We start from the raw sequence: 16,102 nt of genomic DNA, 5'->3' as shown, positions 1-16,102 counted from the left end.
AACGTTTTTAAAAAAATCCTTAATATTCTAAATTGTCCTTGTGCAATGACAGACCAATAACAATATTATGTTGTTGTTATTATTATTGCATATTAATATGTTATATCGCTCCCCGCTGCTGTCGTTTTCAGAAAATAAATCCATTACGGTTTCGGTTTACGGATATCGAGGCTCAAACTTCGCAGCCCTTGGAGAACGTGGTCGCTACTCCATGTATATTTACACCTCTAACGGGTGATATAGTAAATAGTATAGTAAGATGATTATGGACAAGAAGGGACATCCAGGATCAGTCACAGTTCTATTTGACCGCCTCTGTGGTCTAGTGGTAGAGCGTCCGCCCGGAGAGCGGAAGGTCCGGGGTTCGATCCCCGGCCGCGTCATACCAAAAGACGTTAAAAGATGGTACTTGTTGTTACCCTGTCTGGCGCTCGGCATTAAGGGGCTAAAACTAGGACTGGTCGGCTCGGAGTCAGTATACTGTGTCTGAGTGGGGTATTCATGTTAAACTGTGGCGTGGTATCTCAGTGAGCTAGCACTATAAATCGGCATTAGTCCGGACTAGAACAAGCAGCCACACAAACACATACTCGTACATGCACGTCGCTATATAAGTGCAATAATCTTGGACGCGACGTTTAACCCAATTTCACCTCACCTCACAGTTCTACTTATTGTCACACCAAGTCCATAACATAAAAAAATCTGCATTTGTATTTTGGCAACGTTTAGAACTGTTACAATGCTAAAACGATAGAGACCCCATTAGGTAAAAAATCCAGTTGACGCATTTTATGAACAATGTGGTGAATGTCTTGAAGATGAATATCATATTCTGTCCAAACTATGTCCATTTCAGGTTAAAATATAAACAAAGCCATAATAATGGTTTTTTGCCAAATTAAACTAACATCTGTCAACCTATGCACCACAAACGAGGAACATATATTGTTCAATTTATCTCTGTATTTTGATAAAGTTTTGAAACTTAAGAACAAATAGCGTTCACGGAAATTGTACGTTTTATTTTAGACCTCATATGTATGTTATAAACAAGGTCTAACTACCAACGAGGTATGTATATATGTAACACATGCTAAGACGATATAGTGTCCCAACATATTCCATATAGTAACTTCAACTTGATTAATAAAGAGACTTTCCTCGAATGACGGACAATAAATAGTTGTTGTTTTTTCCAATGTTTTTTTTTATTTCCAGCAAGCGCACAGGTACATGGGATATATATAGGAGAGTACACAGTTTAGTAGATTCACAAGCCAAAATTGTCATTAATATATTGGAGCTTCATTTGACTGAGGCAATTAGGTGATTGATTATCATTTAAAGTTTTATAGGTGTTCGGGCAACTAGGCCCATTTACACCTTGCCATCAATAACGGTTTGGTGGCAATTTGGCAATTAGGACACGAGATAAATAGACAGAGCCACTTCCATTCAAAAGTCTCAGTCTTTTTGTTTCTGTTTGTTTCTCAGCGTGGTAAGTAACAGTTCTTTAATCATCTTCAGAACAGCGTTTAATGACCCTTAATGATAGAAATGTAAATATATATAGCTCGTGTTAAAAGCACTGTGTGGATAAATAGCCCATAGTGTCTTGCATATCCAAAATATGATAATTGTGACATCTAAGATATTATTATCTAACTTATTAATAAAACAGATACTAGTATCGAGAAACCTTTTCAGACTTGACAAACAGCTTTTGTACAATCACAGTAGCGACATACATGAAAACGGATTACACTGTCAACATTATAGAAAGAACAATTTTCATTATTTACCGATTTCATCAGTTTCAATTGTTTCCTAATGTATATATAAATTGTAATGGTTGACAATACGATAACCTGCAAAATGTAAATTGAAATTCTAACAACTTTACATCAGTCGTACAATATCTGCGTAAATATCTCTTTCCAGTATGGTAGTATCCCTATACTTCAGTGTGTTATCTGTGATAATATAAACATAAAATAATCGAGAACCTTTACTGGGTTTAAGTGTGTGTGTGTTTGTGTGTGTGTGTTTGTGTGTGTGTGTGTGTGTGTGTGTGTGTGTGTGTGTGTGTGTGTGTGTGTGTGTGAGTGTGTGTGTATGTGTGTGTGTGTGTGTGTGTGTGTGTGTGTGTGTGTGTGTGTGTGTGTGTGTGTGTGTGTGTGTGTGTGTTATATGACCACAAGCGGATTAAGTAAACGAATTAAACTGGCATATGAACAAACGTTCCTCAGTGCATAATCTGTCTTTCCACTGAGGGCCATATCTCAAAAGCATACAGCGTCCTTCATGATAATCCGGTTCTCCCGGAGCCCACAAGCTTATGTTGAGAACCTCTGTTCCATCGACCCACTCATACCAGTCTCCAGTGTTGTTGTAGAAACCACCAAGGTAGTGGTTGAGGTGATGACCTGAAATTAAAAGTGCATTCTTCATTGTCATCATTTATTCGCACAACTAACTACATGTACAGAATTGTTTATTTGAAAATACTCATTTGTGTTTAAAAATCAATAATTTGAATAACCATTTAGGTATGCATGTATTTCTAGGAGCTGAATGTATCAAGCTTCTCGATCACTTCATACAGTCATAATTATATTCAGTGTATCGTTGTGGAAATGGTTTGGGTTTAAATCCAGATATAAATTGTTTGTGATTCACGGTTTGTCGACACATTCACAATGCTCGAGCATTTCACACAAGTGCTAAACGTCCATGAAAAGCACCATGTTGGGCTTTAAATTGACACATTGTGAAATTAAAAATGTTAAGGACAAGTAGTAAACAAGAACATTATTTTGATTTCTGATACGTCCCTTTGGAATACCAGAAACCTACGAATGTGGGTTCGAATCCGGTTCTCCTCAAATGTTTCTAGGTTTGTTAGTGGTAACCGTCTGAGACCTGTGAGACTTCGAGCTTTTCTCCTACATTCAAGCTGTCACGCAGTGTTCTAACTAGAGTACTGATGGAAGGGAGGATGTTTCTTCAGTGCAAGCTCATGATAATGCTACAAAGGCTGATAATATTCATTATCAACTCCTCAAGCATTTACCCGTATCATGACTAGAAACATCAAAAAAAATATTTAACAATATTTGAACGTCTGTAAATTTCCCATAGTCAAGGCTTAATGTTGTCTTAACTGTGGAAGGGATGACACCGATACTTCTGATTACAGGTCGATATCACGAGCTCGTTGTGTGTGTATTATGAAAAGTTTATCGTATATCAAGCGAAAGAATAGCTTGGTACTTAGAAACCAACAAACTCATTATGTGGGTTCTGCTTGAATCGAAGAACTATCGATCATTTCATCGACTTTTTATAATATTTCATTATGCCGTTCCTGTCTTACCGCGGCGGCCTTAGAAATCTCCGGTTCATAGATTGTATGTCGAGGCGGGTGGGCATTCTCTAAGACAACGCCTAATTAAAGGTTCAGTACAGAATATTAGTACTGGGTCCAAAATTGAATCACAGACAATAGCTCCATTGATTACAGCCTTGAACACATTCAATACTTTCCATTTGATTAAACTGAGGGACAGAAGAAAGTTCAGCGAGTTTTATGTAATTGAAATTGAAAGAACTTTTGTTAAATTTGATTATGCTTTATCACATTTGTATATTACCCATGTTTATCACTATATCATATACTATATTATTTACATTTTGTAAAGAGTATTCTGTGTCTGAGAAAATTTGTGTAAAAGATAAGTTGGTTCAATAAAGACTGGGGTAAGAAATGAATGTGCAACCACCTGACCCCTACCATGTTTGAAATTCCCATTTGTGCCCCAAAATTTATGTATTATACCAAAACATTGTTTTTAAGTTTTACAAGTTTAAAACCAATTTTATTTAAAAAAAAAAATTAAAACCATGTAAAAGTAATCTTTTGAATGCTGTGGAATAATTTGCAGCAGAAGAACCAAGATGACGTTTCATAATTGCATCCTGGTCTGCCTATGACCCCAAGGGATATCGTAACATCCTCCAAAGTATTTTTACGCCTGCCAAATGTTTAATTGTGGAATAATTTAAATGTCTTTCTGTATACACTCGCCAGCGACTAAAAGGACGGGTCCTGAGGATCAATAGCCCGATGTTTACATTATGTCGTTGTTCATCGTCCTGAACATGTTGCTTTTACACTATTTTAAATACAAATCAGTGTTATGTTAAAACAATCTTGTTATTTTAGTATGCTTCCGGTTATTTTAATGTCCTTTGTTGACAAAAAAAGTAATCAGTTCACTGATGGATATAATGATCAACGATGCACAGGGTAGGTAGCTGGGATTGATTTGGCCTGACCCGGAATTCCAACGGGTCGTACCACCTGGCTCAAGCCTAAAATGTGTATCTCGTTTCACATAACACATATTTGTTTTCTTACCAAGAGCACCAATGATGTCTTGAATGAAGTTGTTCTGAATGACATTCTTGATTATGGCTAGATGGCCACCCTTCTCTTGGCAGTAGCGCTGAGCGTCTGCCCACTGCTTATGCATGTGTGGAAAAGTATAGCTTGTTCTGATGTCGTGCTCAACATCAATAACCGCGAGAGGGTCTGAAACGGTAAAGTGTTTTAATCTAAATCCATACGTCCCATCAGAGTAATTCGTTTGTAGAAGACAGTTGCTTCGTGAATCTGAAATGTATTTTCCTCAAGTGTATGATATGACAAAATATTGAAATTGATTAACGGAACAAACGCCACGGCATACTCACGACACGCTGTGCTGTTGTTTCTGTAGGTAGCACAGTGTTCTGACAATCCACAAGATGTCTTTGAGCATAATCCGGATATAGTCTGTGAAGTGTAAATAGGCATATTTGATGTCCAATCTTTGCACCGGGATAAAGGATTGCAACAGGGCCTATAGATACAATTCTGAGTAATAGTTTAGAATAAATGTCATGTCCTATTTCAAGTTATTAATATCACACTACAATGCAAATAAAAAGTGGTTCTGCGCAAGGATTACGGTGCCATATATTTTGCTGGATCACTCAACATATGCCTTATTTATCAACAGCAAAATGCCAATAAATTATACCAATAAAATCCGGTAGCGATTGTTTGTTATTTAAACGTGTAAGTATCATCTCAAAACAATACTTGTTAAACATATTGTATTACATAACACACTACGGATATAAAGGGTGGCAGGGTAGCCATGTGGTTCGAGCGTTCACGCCAAACGCCCGGGTTCGACAATATGTAAAGCCAATTTCAGGGTTTCCCCCATGATATTGCTAGAATAATGCTGAAAGCTAATGCTAAAATGCTAAAAACTATACTCACTCACCAACTCAGCCAGTCACCCACTCTACCACACCATCACCAAGCCACCGACCAACACATTCACTCACCCACTCACGTTATGGTTAAAAGTAACTTCAAATTACGAAGTAATATTGACACAAATAAATACGACGCAACACTGAAGACCTCGTTACGTGAAATGAATATTTCACTTCACACAAAGGGCATTCGTCGGGCCGACATTAACACTGGAAGGAACAAGGGGAACTGATTCACATATTGTCAAAATTCGTCGCATCAAAAACATAATTCACTTTTTTATATATGAGGTGAGGCTTTTAGCATTATTCCTGCAATATCACGGCGGGGGACACCAGAAATGGGCTTCACACATTGTACCCGTGTCGGGAATCGAACCCGGGTCTTCGACCGCCCCTTATATATGAGGCATTGTACTAATCGTGTACATACATACACTGCAGTAGCAAAACATATTGTACATACCTCTTTTTTTAAACATCCATATTTATTTTCTTCCGGATGTGTTCAGAAACTAACACATTTGATCACGTATATACTGATCTATTGATCTATTAACATTATCGAAAAAGATGGCCAAACAATTTACACATCATTATCAAGGAACACGTGATGACGCCCTGGTGATACCGGGAGAGAATATAGGTCCCCAGCAGGCTATGGTTGTTGCCAATGGCGACCAAATGCACCGAATGGTAGGGCTCGGTGACTTAGTTGATTCCATGTCATCGGATTCTCGATGAATAGAAATAAATGTCACTCTTTGGATTGTCTGTCCAACACAACATTTTCTTTACCCTTCTTCACAAACATCAATATTTATTTTCTTCAGGATGTGTTTATTACTCTCATGATCTATTACATTATCAAAAAAGGTGGCCAAACAATTTATATATCATTTTCATAGAACACGTGGCGACCCCATGCTGGCACTGGGTGTCGATATAGATCCCAAGCAGCCCATGGAGGCCTGATAAAATGGGTGGTTGTGGTCGATGACTCAGTTGATTGCATGTCATCATATCCTAAAAGCATGGATCAACGCTTAATATGTCAATCATTTCATTGTCTGGCCCAGACTCGATATATTTTACAGACCACCGTCATAAATGTGGAATATTGCTGAGTGCTGCGTTAACCAACAACCAAACAGAACATAAAGATGTTATGATAAAGATCATGTTCACAGCATTTTACCATACAATTTCACTTTTTCAGCTGTTGTGAAAAACTGTTGGGAAAAGCTGTTGAAAAAGCCGTTAGGAAAAGCCGTTGTGAAAAGCTGTTGGGAAAAGCTGTAGGGAAAAGCTGTAGAGAAAAGCTTTTGGGGAAAAACTGTTGGGAAAAGCTGTTGAGAAAAGCTGTTGGAAAAAGCTGTTGGGAAAAGCCGTTGGGACAAACTGTTGGGAAAAGCCGTTGGGAAAAGCTGTAGGAAAAAGCTGTTAGGAAAAGCCGTTGTGAAAAGCTGTTGGGAAAAGTTGTTGGAAAAAGCCGTTAGGAAAAGCCGTTGTGAAAAGCTGTTGGGAAAAGCTGTTGGGGAAAAAACTGTTGGGAAAAGCTGTAGGGAAAAGCTGTTGTGAAGAGCACCACCGCTCTGAAGAGATTGGTCAAAGAATAACCAGTCTCTATTACCTGCGTCCCATTTGACGTAAAAGGCAAAATAGTGATGACAATAAAATGAAAGAGAAAGCCGTTAGGAAAAGCCGTTGTGAAAAGCTGTTGGGAAAAGCTGTAGGGAAAAGCTGGTGCGGAAAAACTGTTGGGAAAAGCTGTTGGGAAAAGCTGTAGGGAAAAGCTGTAGAGAAAAGCTTTTGGGGAAAAACTGTTGGGAAAAGCTGTTGAGAAAAGCTGTTGGAAAAAGCTGTTAGGAAAAGCCGTTGGGACAAACTGTTGGGAAAAGCCGTTGGGAAAAGCTGTAGGAAAAAGCTGTTAGGAAAAGCCGTTGTGAAAAGCTGTTGGGAAAAGCTGTTGGAAAAAGCCGTTAGGAAAAGCCGTTGTGAAAAGCTGTTGGGAAAAGCTGTTGGGGAAAAAACTGTTGGGAAAAGCTGTAGGGAAAAGCTGTTGTGAAGAGCACCACCGCTCTGAAGAGATTGGTCAAAGAATAACCAGTCTCTATTACCTGCGTCCCATTTGACGTAAAAGGCAAAATAGTGATGACAATAAAATGAAAGAGAAAGCCGTTAGGAAAAGCCGTTGTGAAAAGCTGTTGGGAAAAGCTGTAGGGAAAAGCTGGTGCGGAAAAACTGTTGGGAAAAGCTGTTGGGAAAAGCTGTTGGAAAAAGCTGTTGGGAAAAACTGTTGGGAAAAGCTGTTGGAAAAAGCTGTTAGGAAAAGCCGTTGTGAAAAGCTGTTGGAAAAAGCCGTTGTGAAAAGCCGTTGTGCAAAACTGTTGGGAAAAGCTGTTGGGAAAAGCCGTTAGGAAAAGCCGTTGGGAAAAGCTGTAGGGAAAAGCTGTTGTGAAGAGCACCACCGCTCTGAAGAGACTGGTCAGAGAATAACCAGTCTCTATTACCTGCGTCCCATTTGACGTAAAAGGCAAAATAGCGATGACAATAAAATGAATGAGCACTGAAACTTAATGATGACACCAGGTGCTCGCGAAGTAATGGACACAGTAAAGGTGCATAGATTCTCCTACTGAAAACAACCAAAATGCCATAGCAATACCGTACCTTCGGCCAGTCACTGATGTCACTGTGTAGAAATCCAGGATCAGGCGCACGGGATGCCAATGACGAATCATTGAAATTAAGGAAACACGTGTTTCTCCTTTCGTCAAAGTCAAATGAAGCACAAATAGATGTCGCCACACAGGAAGCAGCACAACTGAAGATACTGGATTTAACTGCAAAGTTATAACTGACGTTTTTCAATCTGTAACCTTTCTCTATCAAACTTCTGACATTGCAACTGTCAGGATTCCCGGACACAATTGCCCATCCGGAAACTGCTAGCCAGGCGACGAAAGCGTACATGGTCAATTCCAGACAAGAAACTACCTGCAACAGCCGTATTTCAAAAACACGCTTTCAGATTATACATTACGTCAGATCTCAAGGGTCATATGCAACAATATGAATCGAACATCAGTGCATGCATACATGTACTTTAACATGTCATGATCAATATCTCAAAAACAAATGAATGTCAGCCTATGCGTGAGTATGTAGTTTAACTGGTGGGCGTTAGTTGCTGAGGAGCTGTATCAACACAATTTTTCTCTCAAATGTGTCTGCTAATGAATAATCACTTTGTTCTTGTCATAAACTCTTTTGGATTCTGACTGGGATAGTGGTGTGTAGTGTGGAAATGTAAAATGTTTTGACCTAATTGAACATGGTTCTTGTCTGAGATTGCAAACATTCACGCAAATCCAAATGGTATTCAGTCAATTTGTCGCCAATATTTCTGTGCATAGAAAGACATTTCCAAGCTCAATTATGTCAAAACATTTTACCTGTCAACGCGAACAACGCCACATTAACTATTACTACAATACTTCACTAAACTGCATTCAAATCAATCAACCCTTTGTATGAATACCTGTTTTGAAATTTGGCATACCTGTTTCAACCACGTGGAATCAGAATTCAACCACACATCACTGCAACTAACATAGATTTAAATATTACGTCACCTTACCGACTTCTCTCTTCTCCTCCAAGGCAGATGGTAAAACTAGAGGTAGACATTACTCGCACCCAGGTAAAGAAATCCGAAACAAATCCTTTGGTATATCAAGAATACAACCAATTACGAACAAAACATAATTTCATAGATCCATTTTTACAGATGAGTCCAAGAATGGTGGCAAAATTGCAAGTGTCACCATCATTGGATCCAAGACTGTCTCTTAAAGAATCCCAGATAATGGTTCAATCTTTATAGCGGAAGACAAAGCTTTCTTGACAGCACTGACCTGTATAAACAACAAAATCAATGTGAATACTTACCTTCAGGCAAGTCTCCTCAAATCATCCTATAATCCTTGACATTTTAGCCACGAAAGGGCTGGAATATTGCTTAAAGCGCGTAACATCATATTCACTCATAATGGAGACCTAGTTATGTGAAATGAATGTTTCAACTCATAGAAAGGGCATTCGTCGGGCCGACCTTAACAATGGAAGGAACAACGGAAACTGCTCCATATATTCTCAAAATTCGTCTCATCAAAAGCAAAATTCACTTCTTAATATGTGTGGCACTGTATTTATCGTTTATATACATTACATTCGCGAATAATCTGTCGTCTCCTTTGGGATATATCTCTCTCTTTTAAACCATCCATATTTATTTTCGTCAGAATGTGTTCAGAAACTAACACTGATGATTATGTAAATACGGATCTCATTATCTATTCACATAACCGATAAGGTTGGCAAACAATTTACATATCATTTTCATGGAACAAGTGATATCGGGTGAGAATATAGATCCCCAGCAACCTATGATTGCAACTACTTTTCTAAATTGCAGTTATATTAGTCAAATCCAGTATACAATTGGGTTTTCAATCCTTTGAATGAAAACTTGTTTTGAAATTTGTTAAACCTGGTTTTACAACTTGGAATCAGAATTCAACCACACATCACTGCAGCTAAAACAGATATAAATATTCTAACACCTTACCGACTTCTGTCTTCTTCGATTGTTCGTTGTAAATGGTAAAGCCAGAGGTAGACCTTACTCGCACCCAGATAAGAAATTCGAAACAAATCCTTCGGTGTATCAAGAATACAACCAATTACGAACAAAACATTATTCTCATAGATCCATTTTTACAGACGAATCCAGGAATGGTGGCAAAGTTGCAAGTGTCACGATCATTGGATCCAGAACTGTCCCTTTAAGAATGCCAGATAATAGTTCAATCTTTTTTGCGAATGTCAAAGCTTTCTTAACAGCATTGACCTGTATAAACAACAAAATCAATGTGAAAACTTCTTCATCTTCTGCGATTCATTGTCTTGCCTTCAGGCACTAGACAGAGTCTCCTCAAATCATCCTATAACTAGACATTTTAGAACTTTTCAATGATCCCTTTACTTCCTAATTTTACATCGTCTTTTGTTGGTTACCAAGTCATGTAGGCATAACACGTAACTCAAAAGTGGATGCTCCAGCTAAAGCAGCTCTTGACAAACTGTTATCTCCACTCCTTATCCCGTACAGCAATTTCAAATCAATCATCACAAGTTATACTCGGGATCTAATGCGAAAAAGGTGGGTCACTCAGGTAGGAATCAATAATCTTTATAAATTTAAACCACCAATCGGTCACACTTACTTGGGTTGTCAGGTCAAGAAATGATGAGGTCGTTTCGCGACTATGTCGTATTGTTCACAGTCGGTTTCTGCTAAAAAGAGATGATATCATGAAGAGCCTGCATTGTAGATTATAGTTTGATGATGAGGAATGGTTTGCCAAAGTGTCACGAAGTTTGTTGGCAGTTTCAGATCTCGTCGCGGTAGCGCTGTCCATTGAGATTTCCCTCTACCACTATCCAACGGGTCCTCTATCTTGCTGTAATCCACCCCATACCGTAACGCTGCCGACCCCTAACCGATCTTCTTCCATGACACAATGATTGACGTAACGTTCACCTCGACGTCGGTAATCTCGAATCCGTCCATCGCTATGGCTGAGACTCGTCAGTGAATAGAACTTGACCCACTGCCTGGCCGTCCAGCGTAGACGCTGTCTGCACCACTGTAGACGTGCTTGGTGGTGGTTTCCTGTCAAAATGGTACGTCTGGCGGGATTTCTGGCGACAATCCCTGTACATCTGAGGCGGCGACGTACGGTTTGTAAAGATATTCGTCGAAGGCCAGGGATGCTTCTTGCAGTGACTGTTGCTGGCTGGAATCGATTTCGCAGGTGTGTTGTTCGAATCCAGTTGTCTTGTCGATTATTGGTTACGCTTGGCCTGTTGCCAACGTTGCCATAAACACCAAATGGTGTTTCTGTTGACGTTAAACTGTCTTGCAACATCACATTGACTCGATCCTGCTTCAAGCATACCAATGGCTCGCAGACGCTCATTTTCGGACAGGCGTGGCATTTCGTAATTTAGTTGTTTTCTGAGTGGTTGTTGTCAGCACGATGCTAAACAATGCATATGGAATCCCGTTAACGCACATGTTTTTATACCCATGGGCCTTGCATAAGTCAACTTTTGCGTTGAATGCATGCTTTCCTGTAGCAGTTACGTATTTGTGACTTGATTCCATACATGTACTCCAATATTGAAAACCAAACTTTACTTGTTTGAAAAATACACTAAAATATTGGTGTCACAGGAACTTTTGTTGTTGGGTATATATATATATATATATATATATATATATATATATATATATATATATATATATATATATACGCCACAACATCGGCCTGTTTACCATTAGTATAACGGGATCGAGTGGTCAGGCTCGCTGACTTGGTTGCATGTCCCAATTGCGTGGATCGATGTTCATGATGTCAATCACTGGACTGTCTGGTCCAGACTCCATCATTTACAGACAGCCGTCATATAGCTGGAATATTGCTGCGTGCGGCTAAAAACAACAAGCCAAAACCAAAAACCATTAGTACCATTTTGTTGAGACAGTTTTTTGAAAACCATAATTGTAAATTTATAACACTGTCAGCAAACATCACCACATCGTCAGCAAACAAGAGCAAAAAATTAATCAATGTCCGCGTTAGAACTGGTGAAAGCTGGTCTGTGGAGTCAACCTGAAAGTGTCAGCGTACCCCGACGGCGTCCATCGTAGCTCCCATCATCAATCACTGGATTGTCTGGTCCAGACTTGATTATTCACAGGCCGCCGACTTAAACTAGAACATTGGGGTGTTAAAGAAGCGTACACGAATGGATCAGTGTCCCCCGGTGTCTTCTTCGGGGTGAAGCGTAGAGACTTTTATGGGTCATAAGTACACTTTATTTATTTCAACCAAAATTCGATCATTTATACTTGGTTAAATAGACGGGAAATACATGAAAAATATATATGAAGGACAACAAGAAAACAAGAACATTAATTTCAATTCTCATTCGTCCCTTGGGCAAGCAGAAACTATGTTTGTTGGTTCGAATCCCGGTTCGCTCCAATTAAGTCTCTAGGTTTTTTAGCAACAAAGCCGAGCTCGTGGGTTTCACAAAAGCGGTAAACATCTGAAACCTGCATCGCTTAGGGCTTTCCTCCCACATTAAGCTGGCACATCGTGATATAACTGTTCTGTTTAAAAAGAGGCGTTGAACCCAACTGACTCAATCACCTAATTCTGATAATGGTGAGGATCACAATGAAGTCTCCTTCAGTGAAAGCGATTGATAAAACTATATAGGCTGATAACATTAATTATCAACTCCTAAAACATTTACCTGTGTCATGAATAGAAACATCAATAAATGTATTTAACGTTAAACCACACTCACTTTTAATATGTACCAGTCCACCATCACGATACACAAGCAACTCATCATGAGGGACGTCTGGCAATATTACAGTTGGATAAAAACTGAAATAATGTGTGTTTGAATAATTTATTTCTGATAAACCGGTTCTCAGAAAGGCGTCTGTTGACCATTAAGTCTTGCTTCTATTCATAACCGCTGCTTGTAAGAGGATCCGGGGCTTGTATCTCTGCAGAACAAATATAAATGTGTAGAAACACACATCATGTCGATATAAATGTAGACTTTTACGATTGATCGTGCTAATATATCATAGTTAAGTATGAACAATATGCTGTAAGTAATGAAAATAATGCGTCACCAAATTGATGAGAGGGTCGACACAAGGTTTGGAATGCATCCTGAAATTAATGCATTGCCCTTAACCATAAAATCCAGTCCTCCAATGAAATACAGTAACTGTTGTAAATTGAAGGCACCTGTTTGGTTACTGAAGGTCACGTGACGTATACCAACACCATTTAAACCAGGAATCAGTCAAATGATGACATAAATCTGTCTTTGACAATCACAAAGATATAAAACAACAGTTACTTCTTCTACTGACATATAAACGACATTGTGTTTCAGTACATAACAATCTTAGTATTGACCGACGATTTGTATAGTTTTATGTACAACTGCATCCCTTACCACATGTGCGACAATTTTGAGGGCATTGGCGCATGAAATTGAGTGACTTCACACAATTGCCGGACACCTTCAGAATTGTGCAGAGCCAAGTGTCGGTTCCATCACATTTCACTGAAATAAAACGAAACGTAAACGTTGATCGACTGACTAAAGTATCAAGTATGTTGTAGAACAGTGTCCACGGATGGCCCAGTCGTCTCGAACGCCGTAATACTTGCCTCCGTGAGGATCAATGGTCATTGTCGTTAGTAGTGGGGCTCAACGTATATTGTCGTTTTGGACAGATTTCAACTTTTCCTCTCAAAGGCCTATTGTCTCTGTATTTGTTTTCTCCTTTGAAATTGACAGATTGGGGAAGATGAACTTTGGAAAGTTTCGTCAATCACATTTTTGTCCAATCATCATACTGTTAATGTTTAGTCATCATTTATTAATTATGCTGAAATTATTAAAATAACAATACTGCCAGTAATGTCTTCGTTGATATTTTAAACTGTTCACTACAAATGCAGGTGAGCTGCAGTGTCACCATCTTCCCGAGGCAAGGGAGTTAACCGACTTAAAAGTTCAGTTTCCACCCTTGCCGAACTAGGCTGGTATTATGTTACATTTTGGCTGGACTAACGAGTCTATGCATAGTCCTATCAAAATCGCGCAACGAAATCGAAATCCGGTTCGTAAACTGTCGTCGGATTTCGGTCGATTGCAGGATTTCCAAAGCATGTGCACAGCCAACTCGTTGTCAACAGATATTTTCCAGATCCTTTCATGTTTTTGATCAAGGTGCTCGCGTGACTTGATGCACTTTGCGATGTAAGACCCGTTTTATCCCAATATACCAGAACGCCGATCAGAACGTCTTGACGGGGCGCCACCATTTTGTTTGAAACAAATGCAAGTATTACAAGAGGTGGATTCTGATTGGACCATAGGAGAGGCTCAGAAGGGACATAACTCGTAATAACCACTGGTGACGCTATGATTGAGCCCGGGAATTCCAACCTAGTTCGGCAAGGTAGGAAATTTGACCTTTAAAGTCATTTAACTCTCTTGCCTCGGGAAGATGCAGTGTCACAAGTCTACCATAAAACATGTTCAAAGCTTAAGTAAGGCTTTAATGTTGTAATTCTTTGTCCATCTGAATACCACCAGGGAGCATAGGGTAAATGGCAAAGTAGGCATGTCAGATATTCTTTTTGTCACTGATGCGTCAAATGTGGAAATGTCGTCCACATGCCTATCATACAACTTTTAGAAAACACCACTAAGGCATTGAATGTGGCCACCCCGATCAAACAACGCTGCTGGAAGACTGCAGTCTTATGGAAAGTGAAATATGAAAATGAATATGGTGTGGACAAAACTGGAAATATAATTGAGGCGAACCGGGATTCGAACCCACGATCATAGGTTTCTGGAGTGCCAAAGGGTCGCAACTCTTCGGCGCCTTAGACGGCTCGCCAACCTGTGCCCCTTCGATATACCTGTACCCTTAAGTTCAATGTTCAAGTATATCAGATACAGCTTGAACGCGACTTGGGGCGCTAGGGTAGCCTAGTAGTTAAAGCATTCGCTCGTCACGCCGAAGACCCGGGTTCGATTCCCGACATGGGTACAATGTTTGAAGCCCATTTCTGGTGTCCCCCGCCGTGAGATTGCTGTAATATTGCTAAAAGCGTCGTAAAACCATACTTACTCACTCATTGAACGCGACTTTAAACCCCATTCCACCTCAACACCTCTTAATCATCATACACTTACGGTAATATGTTGGAAGCATTTAACGAAGCGATAGTCTCTTTTTCTTAAAATATTTCAAATGTTGTGTTTGTATATAAATAAACAAATTCGAATTCTTCCTGGCAACTTGTTAAAGAGTGTAGAGAAAGGCCCGTATATTTTCATTCAATATTACACATATACATGATCCCAATTGCATGGATAGTTGCTTATGATGTCAACCACTGGATTGTCTGGACTCGATTATTTACAGACCGCCGTCATGTAGCTTGAATATTGGTGAGAGCGGTGTTAAACAACAGCAACAACATATACATGAACCACAGTCTAAAATGGAAAAAGTGGGACTTTCTTTTTTAACACCATAAACAAGCTGCACAGGTCGGTCTTGACAAGTTGACTACACATATACAGGATTCGGATCCTCTGTAACGCCATATAGTCTAATCATCATAATCATACCTCCTGTCGGGATACAGACACAGTTAGCTCCGCGCAGTTCCTGACCTGCAGGACATGAAGTTCCACAGGTTTCTGAAATACAAGAATATATGATTATCAGTATCATATCAGAAGGATATATAACAAATGTAAACATTTCCATTTACTTAGATAAACTCACTCACGATAAACAACAGTAAGAATATAATCTCAACATAATGTTTAAACTAAGATTTTTATACATCAATACAAACTGAAGAAAATTATTTTGAAACCACTGTTTGTTCCCCTTAAAATGTCTTTCAGGTTTAGGGGGCACGGGTGGCCCAGTCGTCTGAGGCGCCGCGATTCGCTGTGCAGAGTTGCGTCCCTTGGGACGCCAGAAACCTATGTTTGTTGGTTCGAATTCCGGTTCGCCCCGATTATGTTTCTAGGTTTGTCAGCACCATACCCGTGCTCGTGGGTTTCA

The 16,102-nt window shown here is 39.4% G+C and overlaps 2 protein-coding genes across 13 annotated transcripts in view; both read right to left on the bottom strand.

Moving 5' to 3' along the window:
- Positions 1-2,127: 2,127 nt before the first annotated feature.
- LOC124112325 (C-type lectin domain family 10 member A-like) lies at positions 2,128-8,716 on the bottom strand. Its single transcript, XM_046472387.2, has 4 exons — positions 8,008-8,716; positions 4,759-4,840; positions 4,424-4,597; positions 2,128-2,429 (listed from the first exon to the last, which is right to left on the bottom strand). The coding sequence occupies exons 1-4, from the start codon at positions 8,308-8,310 to the stop codon at positions 2,209-2,211; spliced, it is 780 nt and encodes a 259-aa protein (XP_046328343.2). The 5' UTR covers positions 8,311-8,716; the 3' UTR covers positions 2,128-2,208.
- A 4,156-nt stretch (positions 8,717-12,872) lies between these two features.
- The window catches only part of LOC124112317 (fibropellin-1-like), a 38,375-nt gene continuing 35,145 nt past the window's right edge, over positions 12,873-16,102 (bottom strand). For all 12 annotated transcript variants that reach the window (XM_048389292.1, XM_048389300.1, XM_048389302.1 and 9 more), the window contains 3 exons: positions 15,655-15,726; positions 13,453-13,563; positions 12,873-12,988 (listed from right to left, as the gene is read on the bottom strand). In XM_048389292.1, the coding sequence (XP_048245249.1) occupies positions 12,945-12,988; positions 13,453-13,563; positions 15,655-15,726 (227 nt within the window). In that variant the 3' untranslated portion in view covers positions 12,873-12,944. The remainder of the gene's footprint in view (positions 12,989-13,452; positions 13,564-15,654; positions 15,727-16,102) is intronic.

Source organism: Haliotis rufescens, unplaced genomic scaffold (genome assembly GCF_023055435.1).
Source record: "Haliotis rufescens isolate VD_foot unplaced genomic scaffold, xgHalRufe1.0.p SCAF_8, whole genome shotgun sequence".
Classification (NCBI taxonomy): Eukaryota; Metazoa; Mollusca; class Gastropoda; order Lepetellida; family Haliotidae; genus Haliotis; species Haliotis rufescens.
The sequence above is the reverse complement of the archived record's forward strand: the minus strand, read 5'-3'. Positions and strand labels throughout refer to the sequence as shown.